The sequence below is a fragment of the Puma concolor genome, chromosome A3 (assembly GCF_028749965.1).
Source record: "Puma concolor isolate L17-30 chromosome A3, mPumCon1.1.hap2, whole genome shotgun sequence".
Taxonomy (NCBI): Eukaryota; Metazoa; Chordata; class Mammalia; order Carnivora; family Felidae; genus Puma; species Puma concolor.
The window spans coordinates 26,895,969-26,916,298 of record NC_141669.1 but is presented as its reverse complement, the minus strand read 5'-3'; the positions used below and the strand labels follow the sequence as shown (position 1 = coordinate 26,916,298).

Below are 20,330 nucleotides of genomic sequence, written 5' to 3'. Positions count from 1 at the left end.
GTTTGGTTCTTAGCAATAATAACTGCAATGGTTGTTTAAAACGAGAGGGTTACTCTAGTACCACTTACTTCATCATCATCAAGTAAGTACCACTAACTCCATCATCTCCTGGCATCATGGCCAGGAGAAGAGGGCACTGACCATGAAGGAGCAAGACCCAAGAATTTAAATAAGGACATGCGGGATGATTCTGAAAATAGAAACCTCCAAACCCTACTGAGTTTCCTATGCTGGCAGAGGCAGTCCTCCCCTACCTGTTAAGACTAGTGCTATCTTGCTTAAAGACAATACAATGACCGGGGCGCCTGGATGGCTCAATCAGTTAAGCGTCCGACTGCGACGCAGGTCATGATCTCACAGTTCATGAGTTCGAGCCCCAAATCGGGCTCTGTGTTGACAGCTTGGAGCCTGCTTCAGATTCTTTGTCTCCCTTTCTCTCTCTCTGCCCTTCCCCTGCTCATGCTCTCTCTCTCTCTCTCTCTCAAAAAAAGCATTAAAAAAACAAAAAAGACAGTATAATGATGTACCTCACGGAAGTACCTTGCAAGAGAATGCCAGTTCTCCTCATCGCTGACCCCTTCCATCCCTTACTGCCTCCACTCATGTAAATACACTTATACACAAAGAGAACTGCAAGACTGTATTTACTTTCTAGAGGGGGAAAATCTTGGACCATATGGAAAAAGAGATTGTAAGGGTGACAGACCATAGACAAAGCGGATCACAATTTTAATCAGCTGAATTTAGGTACTCATCAGTACTATTTGATTCATAAGGCTAACTACTCAAGCAGCTGGGGATGGCTCTCAATTATTTGCTCAATTGCTTGACTAAAACCTGGACTCAAATGTGGCCAAAACTGAAGAAAAAAAAAAAAGTGGCCAAAACTAAGTTGAGATGCCAGAAATTCCTTGGTGTGATGTGAAGGAAAGAATCTAACAACTTAGGAAGAAAAAGTTGTTGTCAATTTATTATTTGCAACCTGTTCACCCATCCCAATGTCCTCCAAGAGGGCCCAGGGGATATTCTTTTCATCTTAACTTTGAGAAATACATTGTATATGGCAGTATTAGCATCCCTTAAAAGTGCTATAGATGTCCTGTAAGCTGAGGGGAACACTTGGGAGGTCCTTCAGTTGAAATGAGCTTCCGGATTTCAGGGGATGATTAGAATCCAAGGTAACAGAGACCAGCTGATGGCACTCAACCCCTCAGAAGTAAGAGGAGCATGGTTATTTGCAACAGGAACAGCCAGAGTAATAATTACAATAGTGCAACTAGCATGGATCTTAGGTGGTTGCTGACTCACCAGCAAGCCTTAAAGCCAAATGAGATGTACACCTAAGTCCAAACTTGATCTACATAACATTAAAAAAAAAAAATCTAGGTTTGGGGTCAGACATCTGACCCAGGTCACCATGCTAAAACATTGTTTCTCACCCAATGCCTATCCTGGAGTCATTTCACAGTCAGAGCCTCTTTAGAAAAAATCAGAGGGGTACCTGTGTAACTCAATCAGTTGAGCATCCAACTTTGGCTCAGATCATGATCTCGTGGTTTGTGAGTTCAAGCCCCGCATTGGGCTGCTGCTGTCAGCTCAGAGATTGCTTCATATCCTCTGTCTCCCTCTCTGCCCCTTCCCTACTTGCACTACCAAAAAAATAAACATTTTTTAAAAATTAGAAAGGGAGGGACGGAGGGAGGAAAGGAGGAAGGAAGGAATGAAGGAGTCAATACCGGTGAGGAAGGACCCCACTATAATATAACTAGCATATACCATAATTCTTCCCTTGTCTTCCCCAAAGACATAACATTTTTTTTAAAGTTTATTTATTTTGAGAGAGGAGTGGCGGAGAAAGAGTGTGCGAATGCAGGGAGAGACAGAGAACAGGACAAAGTGCTGTCAGCGCAAAGACTGATGCGGAGCGCGATCCCATGCACCATGAGATCATGACCTGAGCTAAAATCAAGGGTAGGACGCTTCACTGACTGAGTCACTCATGTGCCCCCCTCAAAGACGTACCTTTAACATTTGCTGGGTAATTCTATCCTGGAGGGAAAGAAATACTGTACCTGTCTTTTCAAGGTTGATTGGTTCTTAATGATAATCCTCTGGGACCCAGAATATTCCCATGATGAGTTAGTGGGTTTATGGGAGTGAGTCTATCCCACCATAGGCCTAGTATGTCTCTGGACCCACCCAGTGGTTACCTCCCTACTTCTTGAATACATAGTTGAATTAGATATATCCAACAACCAGCAGAGCCTTCATTGAGGACTAATGCAGAATAAAGTGCCAGGTGAAAGCCCCAAGCTTACTCTCCCCCTTAAGAGAAAACCCAAAGCACCATTGCATATCTATGTAAACTACAGAAATGTGTCCCACTCTCAAACACGTGAGAGATACTGCAAAGTGTGTGAGTGCAGGCAGTTTAACGGACCCATTTAAACTGAGCAGAATATAGATGGGTCCTGGAAAATGTCAGATTATTACAAACTTAATATAATGGTGGCTCTAATTATACCTACTGTTCCAGACATGATCTCTTTCCTGGAGCAAATAATCACACCCCCTGACATATGATAAGCAGGTACTGATACAGTAAATACATTTTTCTCTACCTAATAGCCAGACAACATCAGATGTAGTGGGCTTTCACTAGCACAGAGAGAAGTACACTTTTCTGGTATAATTTAGTCTGCAAGGATCTTGACTGTCTCACCATCTCATTAGACCTCATCAATCTAGGACCTTGATGACATCATGCTAATAATACTCCAAAACTCAGACAAATGGTGTGCCGATGTCAACCAAAAACCAAGTGGAAATGATCATATTCCTGATACTGTAACTTGTTATTAGGAAATGTTCAATTTACAAAAATTCATTTGATATATTACCTTTAAGGAACTCATCTCAATAAAGCAAGATATAGAAAATAAATATGTATTTCTAGTTGCTTTTCTTCTCATATGTTTTAAGAATGCTTCAATATTTCAGCCTCTTTCAAAGAAATTGTAAGTTTCCCCAAGTCAAAAACTCTTCTTTACATAACATAATGTATAAAATACTCTGTACCTGTTAGAAGTAGTTTGGAACTTTCCAAATAAGGAAATCCCCAAGCCAAAGGGCTAACCCACTGCCGGGTCATATGCACTGCGATGTCAAGTTGCTTCAGCTGGAAACTAAAATGTGTTTCCTAAAATTCCTTTCCCTTCCAATTTCGCATTAGAGCTGGTCAGAGGGGGAGTTTGGTGGGGATGTGAAAGGCAGAAGTAAAGCAACAGCTTTTACTCTTGGAAGGTGGCCATGGTTAAGCATGGTGTCAGACAAGATGCAGAGATGTCCTGCAGACCCCCGCTTGTCCTCTGCTCTCTGCATCCAGCTTGTGCCTCTGACTGCAGGCCCTGCCAACCAACAGCAGCTCCAGGACGGCCGGCAGACATTTCACCGTGGACCCCAGGGCTGGGAGCCACATACAGACAACAGCTTTCCACAGGTCTCTCCACAGGCTCCTCCTTCACGCTCCCATTTCACGGCTGGAAGTACTCAGCTTCTCAGACTCCCTGGTAAGTTCTGACTTGTCCACTCGTGCCAGTGCTTCAAGTGGACTGATAAATGATTTTGCCCTGGTCCTTCTATTCCCTCTTCCACACCTTCGTTTCTCGGCTCTTCCCACATCTGTGTAAGATCTAACTCCTTTCCTAAGCCCCTTATTCCCAAAACTACTCAAAGTAGCTCTGCTTCCATAAACAAAACTTGAATGATACAATCTTTTCTTCATTTTTTGCCTTTTAAACGCCTTATGTGTCCTCCCCTTTGACAGTGATTTACAATTCGTTTTTATCCAATATATTGGTTTTTTTTTTAATTTTTTTTTTAACGTTTATTTATTTTTGAGACAGAGAGAGACAGAGCATGAGCAGGGGAGGGGCAGAGAGAGAGGGAGGCACAGAATCTGAAACAGGCTCCAGGCTCTGAGCCGTCAGCACAGAGCCCGACGCGGGGCTCGAACTCACGGACTGTGAGATCATGACCTGAGCCGAAGTCGGACGCTTAACTGACCAAGCCACCCAGGCGCCCCTTCAATATATTGTTAAATGCATTATTTCATTTAATCCCTACAGTAAGTCTGAGAGGTAGGTAATAATATGCCCATGGGCCAACCGGCCAGCTCAAAACCAAAAGATACTAAGTTGAAAAATGGGACTTTAATTTCAGGTTCAGTACTCTTCCTATATTCCACAGGTGTACATCAGCAAAAATAGTGGTCTAAGAACCTCTGAAAATTCCCTACTCCATAAAGGCAACAAGAAAACTGACAAAAAGTTTTAGAATCAACTTTTTCATAATTCTGGAAGTTAACCAAAAACTTGTAATAATCCAAGGAATGTTTATTTTTAAAAAGTAGTGATATCTTGGGGCGCCTGGGTGGCTCAGTTGGTTGGGCAGCCGACTTCAGCTTAGGTCACGATCTCGTGGTCCGTGAGTTCGAGCCCCGCGTCGGGCTCTGGGCTGATGGCTCAGAGCCTGGAGCCTGCTTCCAATTCTGTGTCTCCCTCTCTCTCTGCCCCTCCCCCGTTCATGCTCTGTCTCTCTCGGTCTCAAAAATAAATAAAACGTTAAAAAAAATTTTTTTTTTAAATAAAAAAAAAGTAGTGATATCTTGATAAGAACAAGTTTTGTGTGATTTTATTTAATTAAAAAAATGTTTTATATATTTATTTTTGAGAGAGAGAGTGCATGTGCAAGCAGGGGAGGGGCAGAGAGAAAGGAAGACAGATGATCTGAAGCAGACTCCATGCTGACAGCCCGATGTGGCACTCGAACTCACGAACCTCAAGACCAGGATCTGAGCCAAAGTTGGACACTTAACTGAATGACCTACCCAGGTGCCCCACTTTGTGTGATCTTATCTTGCACCGTTCCTATTCCCCTTTCTACAACTTGCAAGGCTGTCTGTATTTAACCTAACTCTGAGTTTGCCCAGTGAAAAGTCTTTGTCAAAAACAATTACAGACAACTGGTAATTCTGTAGCTGCCTGAAGTGGTAAAGAACAAGTGGGACAAACAACAGTCTAACCAAAAAAAGTGGAAAAAGGGAATGAGATATACATAAGAGCTTTGAAAGGCACCAACATATTCATGGGAGTCCAGAAGGCCATGAATGTATAACATGGTACACACGTTCAGGAAAGACCCGAGAAGGCCCTAAGCTCTAACCTGAGGCTGAACTCGAGGCTTTGCACAAGCACTCAGTGAAAGCTAAGGCAGGGTTGTTAATTGCCTGGCTGAGTGTTGGAAGCATGCTCTGACACACACACACACACACACACACACACACACACACACAGAGCCCATCAGCAAAGATTGGGAGGCTTGTTGATTTAGGCATTCAAGGAATTTCCTGTCTAATCATTAGCTGACCATTCAGCTAATCAACCTGAGACTTCAGCAGCTACACGGACAAAGCATACAGATTTTACAGAATTAGTTAAGAAATGTCACTAAACACAAAAGAACACAAACAGCAGTAACAACCTGATTTCTAGAGTTGCCACATTATATTATTTAAAACATCCAATTTTCAACAACAAATTACAAAAATAGGCAAAGAAACAAGAAAGTATGGCCATTACATAAGGAAAAAAAGCAACCAACAGAAACTGTCACTGAGAATGCCCAATGACAGGTTTAATAGACACTTTAAAAACATGCTATTTTATTTTTTTAATTTTTTTTAACGTTTATGTATTTTTGAGACAGAGAGAGACAGAGTATGAACGGGGGAGGGTCAGAGAGAGGGAGACACAGAATCAGAAACAGGCTCCAGGCTCTGAGCTGTCAGCACAGAGCCCAACGCGAGGCTTGAACTCACGGACCGCGAGATCATGACCTGAACCGAAGTCGGCCGCCCAACCGACTGAGCCACCCAGGCGCCCCAAAAACATGCTATTTTAAATGGTTCCTGGTACAAGGTCTAAGAAAATAACTCAAAAAGAAAAAAAAAAAAAAAGTAGTCGTACCTGGCTGGCTCAGTCTATACAGCATGCGACTCTTGACCTTGAGGTTGTGAGTTCAAGCCCCATGTTGGGTGTAGAGATTGCTTAAAAATAAAAACTTAAAAAAAAAAAAAAAAAGCAAAAATGACAAAGGAATTAAAATGGCACATTCAGCCAAAAAGAAGACAGAAATAGGGAGAGACAGAAGACATAAAACATATAGAAAATAACAAAATAGCCAATATATATTCTACATTATCAGTAATTAAATTTAAAAGTATTAAACACTGCAATCAAAGGCAGGGATTAGGGGCACCTGGATGGCTCAGTTGGTTAAGCCTCTGACTTTGGCTCAGGTCATGATCTCAGAGCTTGTGGGTTCCAGCCCCGCATCGGGCTCTGTGCTGACAGCTCAGAGCCTGGAGCCTGCTTCAGATTCTGTGTCTCCCTCTCTCTCTGCCCCTCCCCCACTTGCTCTCTCTCTCTCTCTCTCTCTCTCTCTCTCTCTCTCAAAAATTAATAAATGTTAAAAAAAATTAAAAAGAAAAGCCAGGGATTGGCAGAAAGTATTAAAAAAATGATTCAATGAAATGCTGTCTACAAGAGACACACTTTAGAGTCAGACAGAAAAAAAGGCTGAAAATAAAAAGGAAAGGAAAGAAAAGAAGACACACCATACATACATTCGGTAACCAAAAATGAGCTGGAGTGGCTATCAGTATCAGACAAAAATTGTTAATAGGATGAGGAAAGGGTATTTTAATGATATATATTCACTCCATCAAGAAGACATAATTATAAGTATATATTCACCTAACAACAGAGCCCCAAGTTACATGAAGCAAAAACGGACAGATCTGAAGGAAGAAATACACAATTCATTAATAATATATGAAGACTTCACTTTCCAACTTCCAGTAATGGATACAACAACTATACAGAAGACAGAAATAAAAGAATAACACCATAAACTAATTAAGCCTAAAAGACATCTAAAGAACACTCCACCCAATAGCAGCAGAATACACACAGAACATTCTCCAGGGTATACTACACCTTAGGCTGTAAAACAAATCTCAATAAATTTGAAAGGACTGAAGTCATACAAAGTACATTCTTCAACCACAATGCGATGAAATTAGAAATCAGTAACAGAGAAATTTGGGGAATTCACAAATTCATGGAAATCAAATAACACAGTGCCTAATAACCAATAGGTCAAAAAAGAAATCATAAGGAAATTAAAAACACTTTGAGATAAATAAAAACAATATAATATGCCAAGATTTATGGGATGCAATGAAAACAGTGTTTAGAGGAAAAGTTATAGCTGTAAATGCCTGTACTGGGGAAAAAAAAAAAAACTCAAAGCAATCATCTCATCTTCTACCATAAGATACTAGGAAAAAAACAAAAAAACAAAAAACTAAATTCAACCCAAAGAAGGAAGGACATAATAAAGGTCAGTATAAATAAAGAAAGAATAGAAAAACAAAAGAGAAACAAACCAAAAGTTGGTTCTTTACATTCAAATTACTAAAATCAGAAATGAAAGATCAGAAATCACTACCAACCTTACAGAAATAAAAAGAATTATAAGGGAGTACTATACTCTACAGGTACCCTATAAAAAAAATAGGATCCAAGATTCAGAACATCAAGCCATACCCTTAAAACACCTGCATGACCTAAAACTACCATTCTACAAATATTGTATAGGCTGTAAAGATTCACCAGAGTCCAAAGACATTTAACACAGCCCTAGTGTTGGCAAACTTGCAAAGAAGACAAATACACAAATGAAAGATTAAATAACCATCAGGAAAACCTTCACATTTGTAAATGCTAAGGTACTGAGGATTTCAAATACTTCCTCCACCAATTCATATCTACCTAAATAAACACTTACAAGAATGAGGAACATAGGGAGTGGGTGGTATGCAACCCCTGTCACCAAACAATTTCAATTCTGGGTATTTTATTCACTGTAACATGGGTCTACAGAGCCAGAATGGGGCAGCCTCCTGAAGAAGAAGCACAAAAGCAGTGATCTTGGTTGGTCTGAATTGGCCTCTTCTTTCCTCAAATTCCTATCCCACATTTTTCTATTAGATAAGTCAGTTCTTTCTCCTTGAGATTTTATACCTCTTCATCCTGCCAACAGCATTATCTTTCCCAAGGGCAAAGCTTGTAGGCAATATATTTTCTTTCTTCAGTTAGTCACCCTGCATTCCTCAGTCTTCTTCCTCACTCTTTCCAAAAATGCTCTATTTGCTCCTCCCTCCTCCACTTAGCCACTCGATTTATATAATTCATTGTCAAATAAAGAACTATAATAGATATGCCCAGTGAACATAAATAAAGCACAAGGGCTTATAATATCTCTTTTGCAATATCAAAATGTGGGTGGCCAGGAATCTTCACAGAATGCAACAGCTTTGGTATTTCTGGCTATGGGTTGCTACTTCCCTACGGGAAAATATAGATGTACATTTTTACAGAATACAAGAAATTTGTCATCTAAATATCTATTAAATAGGATAAAACTGCATTCCCAAACATGAAAAGGCATATTTAAATGGGCAGCTGGCTACAATTAAGCTGGGTTGCTTGCAAGAATCTTGTCACCTGCAAACCGCAAAGACCATCCCTCTACTCACACATACATACATACATTATCTAGCCTGCTGCAATAAACTATTTTATTCTGTAATTGAAAAAAACTAATTAGTATTTTTAATACAATTTTTTTTAGAAATAATTACACACAGTGAATCTCAGTATAAAATGACATGTGGCTGAGGCTTAAGCAGAAGCTACAATTATGGCTGGACTAACGTTCCACTTCCTGATACCTGCACTGGTAATCTGCACTGCTTAGAGCAAGGGTCCCATGCTCAAATGCCCAGAGATCCTTGCCAATTATTGAGAATGAATGAAGCAGGCTGGGGAGTGAGCCCATAAAAGAAGGAATGCCAGTCAGAACAATAATGTGGGAATTTGGCCTTGTGTTTCCACATCATTTAAGAGAAGCCAAGAGATCAAGATACCTAGAAGAAACTAGCTGAAAATGTTTATTTTTTTTTCAAAATACTGGGTAAGCCAAACCAAATACTTCTAATAACAACAGACTTAGAGCATTAAACTCCCACCCTATAGTGGACATCAATTGCTCTTTTTCCTACTCAGTATCCCTTTTCTGATCTTCTGATAATAGTAACTCCTGTTCTCTGAGGGGAACCCCTTCCATATGGCTCATGTGGGGCCTACTGGAGGTCAGGGCCCATGACTTTGGCCCCTAAGTCTTTATTAGAACATTTGTGTTAGAGTCATGGAATTGACTATATTTCTCTACTGGGATTATTAAGCTTGAGCCTCCTGTGGCGATATTATCTGCCTTATCAAGAGAGCCTCAAAACCATGATGATATCACCTCAGCCCCTGGATACAGCTATTTTGCCAGGTCTACTAGAATTTTCAGTCGCATGAACCAATAAATTCCCTTTTTTGCCTAACGTAATATATGTTGGTTCTCTTACAACCATAAGAGTCCTACCATGTCCCTAGAAAACTGTGTTGCATAATCCAGTCTACAGACTCCCAGGTATAGGAAGAAGATCTTCAAGAACACAAGTGCCTTTAGTCAGAAAGGCAGTTCAAATGCTAGTTTTACTTACAAAATGTAGGACCCTGAGCAGGTTAATATTTTGAGAGTCTGTTCTTCATGTGCACCTTACCTACAAGAACTAGATGTGAAATGTATCTAGCTTTTTGTCAGGCACACAGTAAGCCCTAAACTAATGTTTGTGCTCTTTCTCAACTCGTTTTGGAAAACCAGATTAGAAAGTAAGATGCTTGGGGTTTCACTACTAGAAAGAAGGAAGAGAACTGGAAACAGCTTCTAGGAATATCAACATTTTCTGTAAATAATCTCATTGGTGAACTGCTTAATAGTTTCTCCAACAGTAGAAGTACTGTTGTCAATTGTTGAGTAAGTGACTGACGTTACTGAGCCAACAGGACTGGAGGAAGTGAAGTCAAAGGAGAAGACTACTGATTATTACAAGGTTAAAGTTTTCCACAGAAGGCTAATTTCAACCAAATATCATTTTTTTATGAAAGTGTGTAGAGTCACAGGAGGAGATGCTAGAGATCTCAGAGAAAAAGCCTGTACAAGATACAAACTGAGTGGACTACTACTGCCTTACAGGAAGGCACAGGGAGAAATATTTAGCTCTCAATACAACCGCCAAATAAAATTTGGAATTTGTACATACTTCCATCTTAGCACCTGCTATCTTAGGCTAAAGTATTCTCCTCATGTGCATCTGTACTATCAAACTATAAGCTCTTTGGAGGGAAGTTCTGTCTCGTAATCATCTTTGGTATACCACTGCCTGGCACACTGTAGGTGCTCTATAAATGTTGGATGAATTTAACTAAAACTAACACTAAAGTCACAAAGGGCTCCTGGTGTTTTCTAAGTGTCTTCAGATTCTAAATAAAGACATAAAAGATTCTTCCCATTGAGAACAAAGGAAGAACTCCTTTATAGGATGTGCTCTGGCCAACATCAGTACTAAGTATGACTAAATTAGGACCTAACAACAAGTTTATTCTAGTTGACAGAGAGGTCATATAGCAGAATCTGAATTTCACAGGCCCTTATAACCCAAGGAGTCACACCTAGGAAATGACTCTTGTTGGGACTAAAAATACTGAGAAATGAAACCAATGGCCTAAAAGGAGCTTCTGGTATCTGATCAAGGATATGGGTAAAAGTGAAGTTCAATCCCTGCTGAAAACGAAGATAAAACAGTTGAGGAAAATCATTCATCCTTGAGTCAGAGGAATTATCAAAACAAACTACCCCTGCTGGCTGTGATTTATGCCTTGATTTTGTGAATGAGCGAAAGGCATTAATAATTATAAAGTGTGATAAGTGTGGCCTGGCCCTCATCTGACATTACATCTGGTCATTACAGGCAGTTGTGAATCAGCAGAGCAACAACTCTAAGAAGCTCTCCTGGCAAAGAATGAAGGGGCGAAAATGAGCTTTAGACCCAGATGTGGTACTAACTATAAAGAGTGTCTTTGAAGACTACAGAAATGACAGGATTAGGTCTAATGGCCAGAGGTTTATTCCAAGGGGGTGGAAAAATGTAGGCTAAGAATTTAAGGTCACACTAATAGTCAGATTTGGCCACTTGACAAACGCCTCAGGCTTAAAAAAAAAATGTGTTTGTGTGAGTGCGTGCATATAACTCAACAACTTTGGGCAGAGCTTGATTCCAGTCTTTTCCCCAGCAGCAGAGAGCAAAATGGATTCTGATTTTCACTATTCCAGAGGTGGGCTCTACAAAGGCAGGGAGAATGGCTACTGGAAAGGTGTTCTACTGTCCTTGACACGGTGACTAAGGATGACAGGGCAGAGCTAAGATAGCACCATAATGGCTGGCCAGGGGTAATCCTAGCAGAAAGGCCATTTGTGCCTAGTCTAAATTCTTGTCCTTTGAAGAGCAACTGAGAGGTGAAAAGTGCAGAACACTTCATCCCTCCCCAGTGGGTTGCTCCCAGCTAGACTTCTTCTAGGTGTGCTGGTGCCTAGTCCTGTTCAGTCTCTTACGGAGACAAGTGCTCACTAATTGCTTTTTACATTTATGTGTGTGACAACACCATGCTCTGGCTTGATTTTCTGAAGGGTACTTGCCAACATAAATCCTTCAGGTCCAAGATAAGACAGAATAATTAAAAGCAGCCTTAGTTATCCAATTAGCTGTTCATGTCCTATTTTGCCTTACCAACTTACAGGGTACGTTCAGTAATTTTGCCTATTCTTCTCATTCAAGTGGGCACAACGGCAGGTTTTGTCTTACAAATCGAACACCTAATTTTTAAGGAATTAATAACAACCCAGTGAGAGGCACGGGGGAGAAAGGACTGAGGGCTTAAGAGAAGAGGAAGGTCTAAGCTCAGATTCCAAAAACTGCTTACTAGGACTAATCAGTAAAGTGGCAGAAACAATTCACACTTTGTATGTTTTATAAATAGTACATGACAGTGACAAATTAATAATTACATGAAGTACGCAGTACGAAAGAGGCACTCAAAATATTGTGCTACATAATAATAGCATGCTCCCCCAGTGTCTAGCATCTACTAAGCAAGAATAAATTTCTTAAAGGCACCTGCTTCTATTCCTAAAGGTAAAAGATTAAAATGGGAGGAGAGAGATCTCATAATTTGTTTTTGGAGAGAGAATACATGGCAAGAGTTGGAGAGGTTTCTTTTGCCACATGTAAAGCCCAAAGGGAGTATAGTCTCTACTTGGAGATTCGTTTCAATGCAGTAACTATTCATAATGAATTGCTACAAGCCATTTATTTAGCAAATATTTTTGAGGACTCACCATGTGTCAGGCCCATGCTAGGTGTTGGGAAGACCACTGTAAATACTATAGACACAAGTCTGGTTCTTAAACAGCTTACAGTTTAGTACATGAAGTAAACCAGGAAAGGGGAAATCAGAATAATGTTGGGTGCCATAGAAGCACACAGCAAAACACCCCCAAATCTGAGAGGGGGGGTAGCAGGGAAAGCTCACTGTGGAAAGTAATCACCAAGCAGAAACCTGAAGAATATAAGTAGGAGTGAGCTAAGGAGGACAAGTTCTAGACAGACAATAGCACATACAAAGGTCCTGAGGCGAAACAATGCTGCAAAGTCAAGAAATGACAAGTAGTTTCATCCTGCTGGAACTTTGAACACAACCTCAATGAGCAAGTACAAAGGGGGATGAAGCAGAGATAAAAGAGGGGGACAAAGCAGTTAGCAATGTAAGCAGGAGTCAGATCACGAAGTGGTCAGTAAACCATTCATGCTAAAGAGCTCCGACTTAATCCTGGAGACAAAGGGAAGTGACTGAAGAGTGGGAGTGACCTGATCAGATTTGTTTTTTAGGAAGATCACTCTGGCTGCAGTGTGGGAAAAGAGTCTGCAGGAAATACTTTACATCATATAAAGAAACTATTTTAGAACCTTTTTTTAGAAACCTACCTCCCATCCCCCCAAAAAACCCAAACCGACTGCTAAAACAGTCTCAGCTGTTTTAGAAGTAAAACATTTACTTATAACTTAAAGGAAAAGTTTTTAAGAGCCTATGGCTACAATGATCTGCAAACACAGCAAAATAAAAAATAAGGCTATGTAATCTCAGGTAAGCCTTGTTTCAAGAAAAAAAGAGAGGTCCTAATCCTTGTCATTCCACTCCCTTCCCATCTTTTGCAGGCAGTTTGTACCAACTCAGTCTTTGTCTTTCATTTAGGGATCAAATCTGCACACCAAAATAAGAATTTGTCCATAGGCTTGGGGAAACTGCTAGAAGTGTGCCAGATAGCTTTAAAAAAACTAAATGCTAACAGATGAGAACCAGGTCTGATCCCAAGGTCAGGCAAAATTAATCTAAGCTATTTTGCCAATGGTCATTAAATAATGAGAATTTCTGTTAAGGAGTATCTAAATTAGAAAGTCTGAGACCCTACAATAATAGGGTGCGAGCACCAGAACACAATAATTAGAATTAGATACTTTTCCGAATTTGCCTTTTAAAAATAAATTATGCCGTTAAGCACTAAATGGAAGGATTAAAATTTCACAAACTTCTAGTTAAATCAAATGTGGTGACAACTATTGGCACATGACCATATACTAACAGAATCTCAGCTGTTTTAGAAATAGAACATTTGCTTCCAGCTTAAAGCAAAACTTTTTTAGGGTCTATGGTTAAACTGATCAGCAAATATAACATAAGAATAAAAGGTAAGGTAAGTCTTTTATGTGACAAATGAAATGCTAAATCAACTTTTAAAATAAAAAATTTGAGGGATGTTTGGCTGAAACTCACAAAAGACTTTAAGACAAAGTAAATGACCGTGCATTCCTAGAAAAAAGACACACATTTTCTAGAATAATCAGAAACATGAGAATTTATCATGAACATAAGACAATGCTTACAAGGTCATGTGCCAATTAAAAAATATATTAATACTACAATTACTTTGGGGGACAGAGTCAAATCCTTTCTCTGAAAGGGATGGATTCCTTATTTTTTTCTTCTGCACTGAGAGAGTCTCTGCTTTCCACACTTTTTAAAAATATTTACATAAATTTCATATTTCAAAATATACCTGGGTGCTTGTGATTCAACAACTTAATTATCTCAAAAATCACTATTTCAAAAACTACCCTAATTTTACATACAGTTTATTCATTCGTTTTCTTTTAATTTTTTTAATGTTTATTTCTGAGAGAGAGAGAGAGAGAGAGAGAGAGAGAGAGAGAGATCGGGGAGGGTCAGAGACAGAGAGAGACACCGAATCTGAAGCAGGCTCCAGGCTCTGAGCTGTCAGCACAGAGCCTGATGCGGGGCTTGAACCCACGAACTATGATATCATGGCCTGAGCTGAAGTCGGACACTTAACCAACTGAGCCACCCAGGCGCCCCTAGTTTGTTTATTTTTTTACTGGCCAACGGAAGAGACTACCACAGTGAAGAACACAATGGGAAGTGCATCAGACTGGGAGGCGGATACTCATCCATCCATCGACTCCTTTGTTAAACACCTGAGCACTGCTTTAAGTGGCAGCCCATAGATATTTAAACCCTCGAAGAAACATACTATATTTCATTAAATCTGGGATGCTACCAATCATAAGACTAACTCTTAACTAATAAAAAAATGCTTTCAATCACATGATGACATAATGCCTTGAAGGAATCACATCAGCCTCTCATTGTTCTGATACTTTTGTAAAATAAATCATTCAGAAAAATTTGGCAATTCTTCCTGCCTTCCATACATTGCCTGACATTTTAAATGACAACTTTTTTCACACATCTCCATACAAAACATAGTTTCATTTACTTAGGGGTGTCATCCTTTCCTGGCTGCCATAAAGCACTTAGTTGTTATTTTTAAAGAAAAGTAAATGAAACTGTGGTGATTTCTCTAAAGGCAAATGTTTACTTCACAACCACCAAACTTAACATCTCTCTACTTTGCTTCTGTCCTTTTCTGTGTGTTCAATAACTTTTTTGTTTCAAGGGCAAATCATAACAAAATCTTTTCGAAGATATTCTAAATGGCGATTAAATCCACCCTATGTAGCAAAGACAACAGGTACATAACACTACTGAAACGATGACACATTGAAATGATGACACTAAATATAGCTGTGACCAAGTCTGGACAAGCACAGACAAGCTGACCAGATGGCCACTTGACAGCCAGCAATTGGAAGATGCCATCAAGTGTCAGGTACAGTCAGAGATGTTAAAATGTGAGGAAAAAAAAAAAGTGTCTTAGAACAGAGCAGTAATAGCAGCCAACACTCACATATCACTGTAAGGAAAGGACCATTCATTCTATGTCTTTACGTAGGTTACATCATGAAAACCTGTAGAGTAGGTTGATTAAGTCCCACTAGGTGAGGAAACTGAGGCATGGGGAGGGGGGCGGGCATGGGTAACTCGCCCAATAGCACAAAGAGAGCACACGGCAAGACTAGCACTTAATTCGCACAGCCTGGGCCTAAAGGCTCTGCTTCTAACCACCAAGCCAGGGGGGCTCTCAAGCTAACAATCAATAACCAGCTTTGTGACCTGAGGCAAATCACTAGAGACTCCTTTCTATTTCAAAAAGGAGGGAATTGGAACGGATGATTATGGAGTTCTTTCCTGGGATGAAAATATTAAAATTCTATAATCTTCTACAATAAAATTTTATTTCCAGGCTGGTTTCTCCTTACGCCAGTACAACTCAGACCTACCTTCACTGCCATTGGTGATTAGTGAAGGGAGTGTAACTTTTACTACTAGTCTAAAATAAGACATGCTTAGGAAAGTATTTAAGAAACAGACACACATGTACTTGTGCCATTACTTCTTTTTTTCAGGGTGATGGCAAAAGGTTGGCTGTAGAAATAAATGAACCGATGGGTGGGTTGTACTCTGTTGTGGACTGTACTTATGATAGAAATGTAGTCATTTAAAAGTTTAATCCAAAATTAACATATGACTTCAATGTGTCAGTTTCAATAGATACTCCCAACGCAGAGCTCCTTGTTCTTTTAAAAATTCTGTTCATTTATGAGGGGAAAAAACAATAAATAACAGATATGAACACTGCAACATTTTCCCTCTTTGGCCAATTTAAGGGTGGTATTAAATGTGCGTGACACACTTAACAATTCTTCTGCCCCAAGGAGGGCGGGAGGCCACACCCTTCGGATGTTCTATAGGCCAAGCCAGCTGCTCTCCCTCCCAGGTACTTTCCTTCAGCCCCACAAACTCTGATCACCAGGCAGCCCAGTGATGCTTAAATAATTCCTAATATTTCACTTTGAAATTGTCCTCAGGAGGAGAGTTAGTAAAGGAAAGAGACCAAACTGCAGAGTCTTTAACGCTTTCATTATTCATTCTTAAACACACATCGTATCAATTTTGGCCTGCTCTTCTCTTTCACATATACACACACACGCATACACATAAAATTATGTGCCCCAACAAAAACGAGAGGAAACATTAAAAAGATTTCTGGGGGAAAAGTGAGAAAAAGAAAAAAAAAAAAGAATGTAACTCAAGTACTAGCAAAAGTGGGCTTAGAGAAACAAAGCAAAGCAAGAAAGAAGCCCCCAAACAGAAGGCTCTCGCGAGTGTACGCCATGTTCCTTTGACATACCTTTCCGTGCTGCCCGGCTCTCTCATAACAAATGACAACATCTTCCCACATCTCTAGCTTCTCAAATATCTGAAGGGCTGAACTTGTGCATCCCAACTCAAAGAGAAAACTTGCAAGTTGGCGCTGTAAGAATCAAGTTAAAATAATGAACATTTCTTTATGTAAAGAAACTCCCATTTGACTTGCACGTGTATCCAATCTGCCATTTTAAGGGTCTACTTACTGTAATAAACGCACCATTTCTACAATTTGACCTCTACTAATTAGAAATTTACAATGATTTAATACTTGCCTCTACTGTAGCAAGGGGGTAAGAAATTAAAAAACAGTACAGAAACTTTCAAAATACTCAATATATCAATTTTTCCCAAGAACTCAGAATAATTTAGAAAGCAAAATCAGTATTTCCTTCTCGCCTAGAGATTTTGTTACAATCTGATTTGTAAAGCTGAGATCCAAGAAATCAAGGTTTAAAAACTCTAGTTCAGAATGGCTGGTGTCAAAAAGATAAGTGTTGGCAGGGACGTGGAGAAAAGGGAACCCTCATGTACTGTTGGTGGGAATGTAAACTGGTGCAGCCACCATGGAAAACAGTATGGTGGTGCCTCAAAAAATTAAAAATAGAACTACCCTATGATCCAGCAATTCTATTTCTGGGCATTTATGCCCAGAATGAAAATATTAACTTGAAAATATTAACTTGAAAGAATATCTCCACCCCCATGTTTATTATAGCATTATTTACAATAACTGAGACATAGAAGCAGCCCAAGTGTTCATCAAGGGATGAATGGGTAAAAGAAATTGTAGTGTACATGTACGTGTACACACACACACACACACACACACACACACACACACACACACACAGAGGAATATTATTCAGCCATAAAAAAGAATGCTATCTTGCATCTGTGACACCATGGATGGACCTGGTGGGCATTATGCTAAGTAAAATAAGTCAGAGAAAAATAGAGCATGATCTCATTTTCTTTTTAATTTTTTTTAACGTTTATTTATTATTGAGAGACACAGAGCATGAGCAAGGGAAGGGTACAGAGAGGGGGAGACACAGAATCCGAAGCAGGCTCCAGGCTCTCAGCTATCAGCACAGAGTCCGATGCAGGGCTCGAACTCACAAACTGTGAGATCGTGACCTGAGCCGAAGTCGGTCACCTAACCAACTGAGCAACCCAGGCGCCCCAACATGGTCTCATTTATAAGAAGAATCTAAAAAAAAAAAAAAAAAAAAATTCACAGAAACAGAACAGACTGGTGGCTGTCAGAAGTGGTGGGTGAGGGTGGGAGAAATGGATGCAGGTGGTCAAAAAATACAAACTTCCAGTTAGAAGTTAGTTCTGAGGAGGTAATGTACAGCATACTGCTACAGTTAACAACACTGTAGTGTATGTTTGAAAGCTGCTAAGAAAAGAGCTCTTAAAAAGTTCTCATCACAAGAAAAAAAATGTGTAACTATGTGAGGGGATGGATGTTAACTAAACTCAGTGTGGTGACCATTTCACAATATATAGACATATCATTATGTTGTATACCTAAAACTAATGCAACATTTTATGTCAATTATATCTCAAACTGGAAAAAAATGAAATTGAACTCAAACAAATAATAAAAACTAAGCAGTCGATATAAATGACATAAATCTATGCACTAGCATTTGTGTACTTCATTCATGAAAGCATCTCTGGGTCTTTTTCATTCAGGTCTACTTAGATTTATTTTAAGCACATTCTAAAAAACTTACTTTATTTCCCAGCCCTTGGCAGATGGAAAGGGGGCACGTTGTGGCAAGGTCAGTGACGGTTAAACATATCAAAAGATAAACATATTGTGGTTTATAAATAGTTCATCCTCCAAGAACAGGAAAAATATTAGAAAGGTTTAAAAAGTGCCTGGCTGGGGCGCCTGGGTGGCTCAGTCGGTTGAGCGTCCGACTTCAGCTCAGGTCACGATCTCACGGTTCGTGAGTTCGAGCCCCGCGTCAGGCCCTGGGCTGACGGCTCGGAGCCTGGAGCCTGTTTCCGATTCTGTGTCTCCCTCTCTCTCTGCCCCTCCCCCGTTCATGCTCTGTCTCTCTCTGTCCCAAAAATAAAGAAAAAGAAAAAGTGCCTGGCTGGCTCAGTCAGTAGAGCATGCAACTCTTGATTTCAGGGTCGTTAGTTCAAGCCCCACGTTGGGCATAGAGCTTACTTTAAAAAAAAAAAAAAAAAAAAAAAGTAGGTGAGGTTCTTGAATACTATATGGTTTCATATTAGTGAGAACTGTGTTCTTTTTCTCTTCAATACAACTTTAGTATTCTTTCAAAATTCAATACGTATTTAAGAGTTAAGAAGCCAAAGGATATGGAAAATCTGGGTTGACAAAATTAGAAAGTAAAATGAAATATACCTGAAACTTATAAGCTAATATATTAACAAAATAAATAAAGGGAATGTTCTAATTCTTCCTTATGCCATGAATTTTGGAGAATTTGGCTATTTAATATATTTGGACATTTTATAAAGTTGAACATAATATGTGGGTGCTGGAATAAATCTTTGTGCTCATGCAGTAAGCAGTTTAATCTTCTCATTATAATGGATGAGGAAAGTTATGGCATCTAAATTGTTATGGCTAGCTAGTGACAGAATAAAGACAGTTTCTTTTTACAATAAACTATGCTATTATTTTTTGATCTTTGCTCCCTATAATTATAGAAAGAAAAAAATTATTTAATCTGTTAATGAAAGAGGATGTTTATCTAAAGATAAAGTAAAGATCCTAAAATCCACAGCTTCCTATGCAGATAAAATAAACATTTCATCTAAATTCTATTTGAACAGTATTTAATTTTCCTAATGCTTCTGTTAGGAAACAGATTGAAAGCTATATCCTCAACATACATGTTTTGTCATAATAATGGCTCAGAATCTGAAATATTTATCCACCACAAACCACACAGTACAAAGCACTTAACAAATTTCACAGATCAGGGTCAAAAACATGCCAAAAAGTTCCAGCTGTTAACACCTTCTTGCTAAAGAAGGTATTCCTTTTAGGATAATATAACAAAGCTCTTTATTTTCCCATTATATTGAGACGCCTTCAATAGACAAAGTGAATTCCAATGTGTAATAAATTCCCTAGTTTACCCTGTGCTTGTATGACATACTCAGGCACCTGCTGGCTCAGTCATTAAGTATCTGACTTTGGCTCGGGTCATGATCTCACAGTTCGTGAGTTCGAGACCCACATCAGGAGAACTTGAAACCCACTTCGAGTGAACACAAGTTCCACTTTGGGTAAAAACACAAGCCCTGGGTGAGCCCTGCTTCTCTCTCCCCCTCTCTCCCCCTCTCTCCTCCTCTCTCTCTCTCACTCTCGCTCTTGCTCTCGCTCTCTCTACCCCTCGCTCACTTGCACCCTCTCTCAAAAAAAAAAAAAAAAAAATGACATACTCCAAAAAATCTAATGGGGATTCAGAGTCATTGAATGGTGGGTTGGCATTTATAATTCTAAATCACCACCTATGTGCATAATCCATGACAGAGAGGACAGGAAGCTAGCTAAAATGACAATACTTACTAAATCAC

General features: G+C 39.5%; 1 protein-coding gene across 3 annotated transcripts in view; it reads right to left on the bottom strand.

Moving 5' to 3' along the window:
• Nucleotides 1-20,330, bottom strand: part of TTC27 (tetratricopeptide repeat domain 27) — a 188,365-nt gene that overhangs the window by 66,413 nt on the left and 101,622 nt on the right. For all 3 annotated transcript variants that reach the window (XM_086700346.1, XM_086700347.1, XM_025927411.2), the window contains exon 12: nt 16,741-16,863. In XM_086700346.1, coding sequence (XP_086556472.1) covers nt 16,741-16,863 — 123 coding nt within the window. The remainder of the gene's footprint in view (nt 1-16,740; nt 16,864-20,330) is intronic.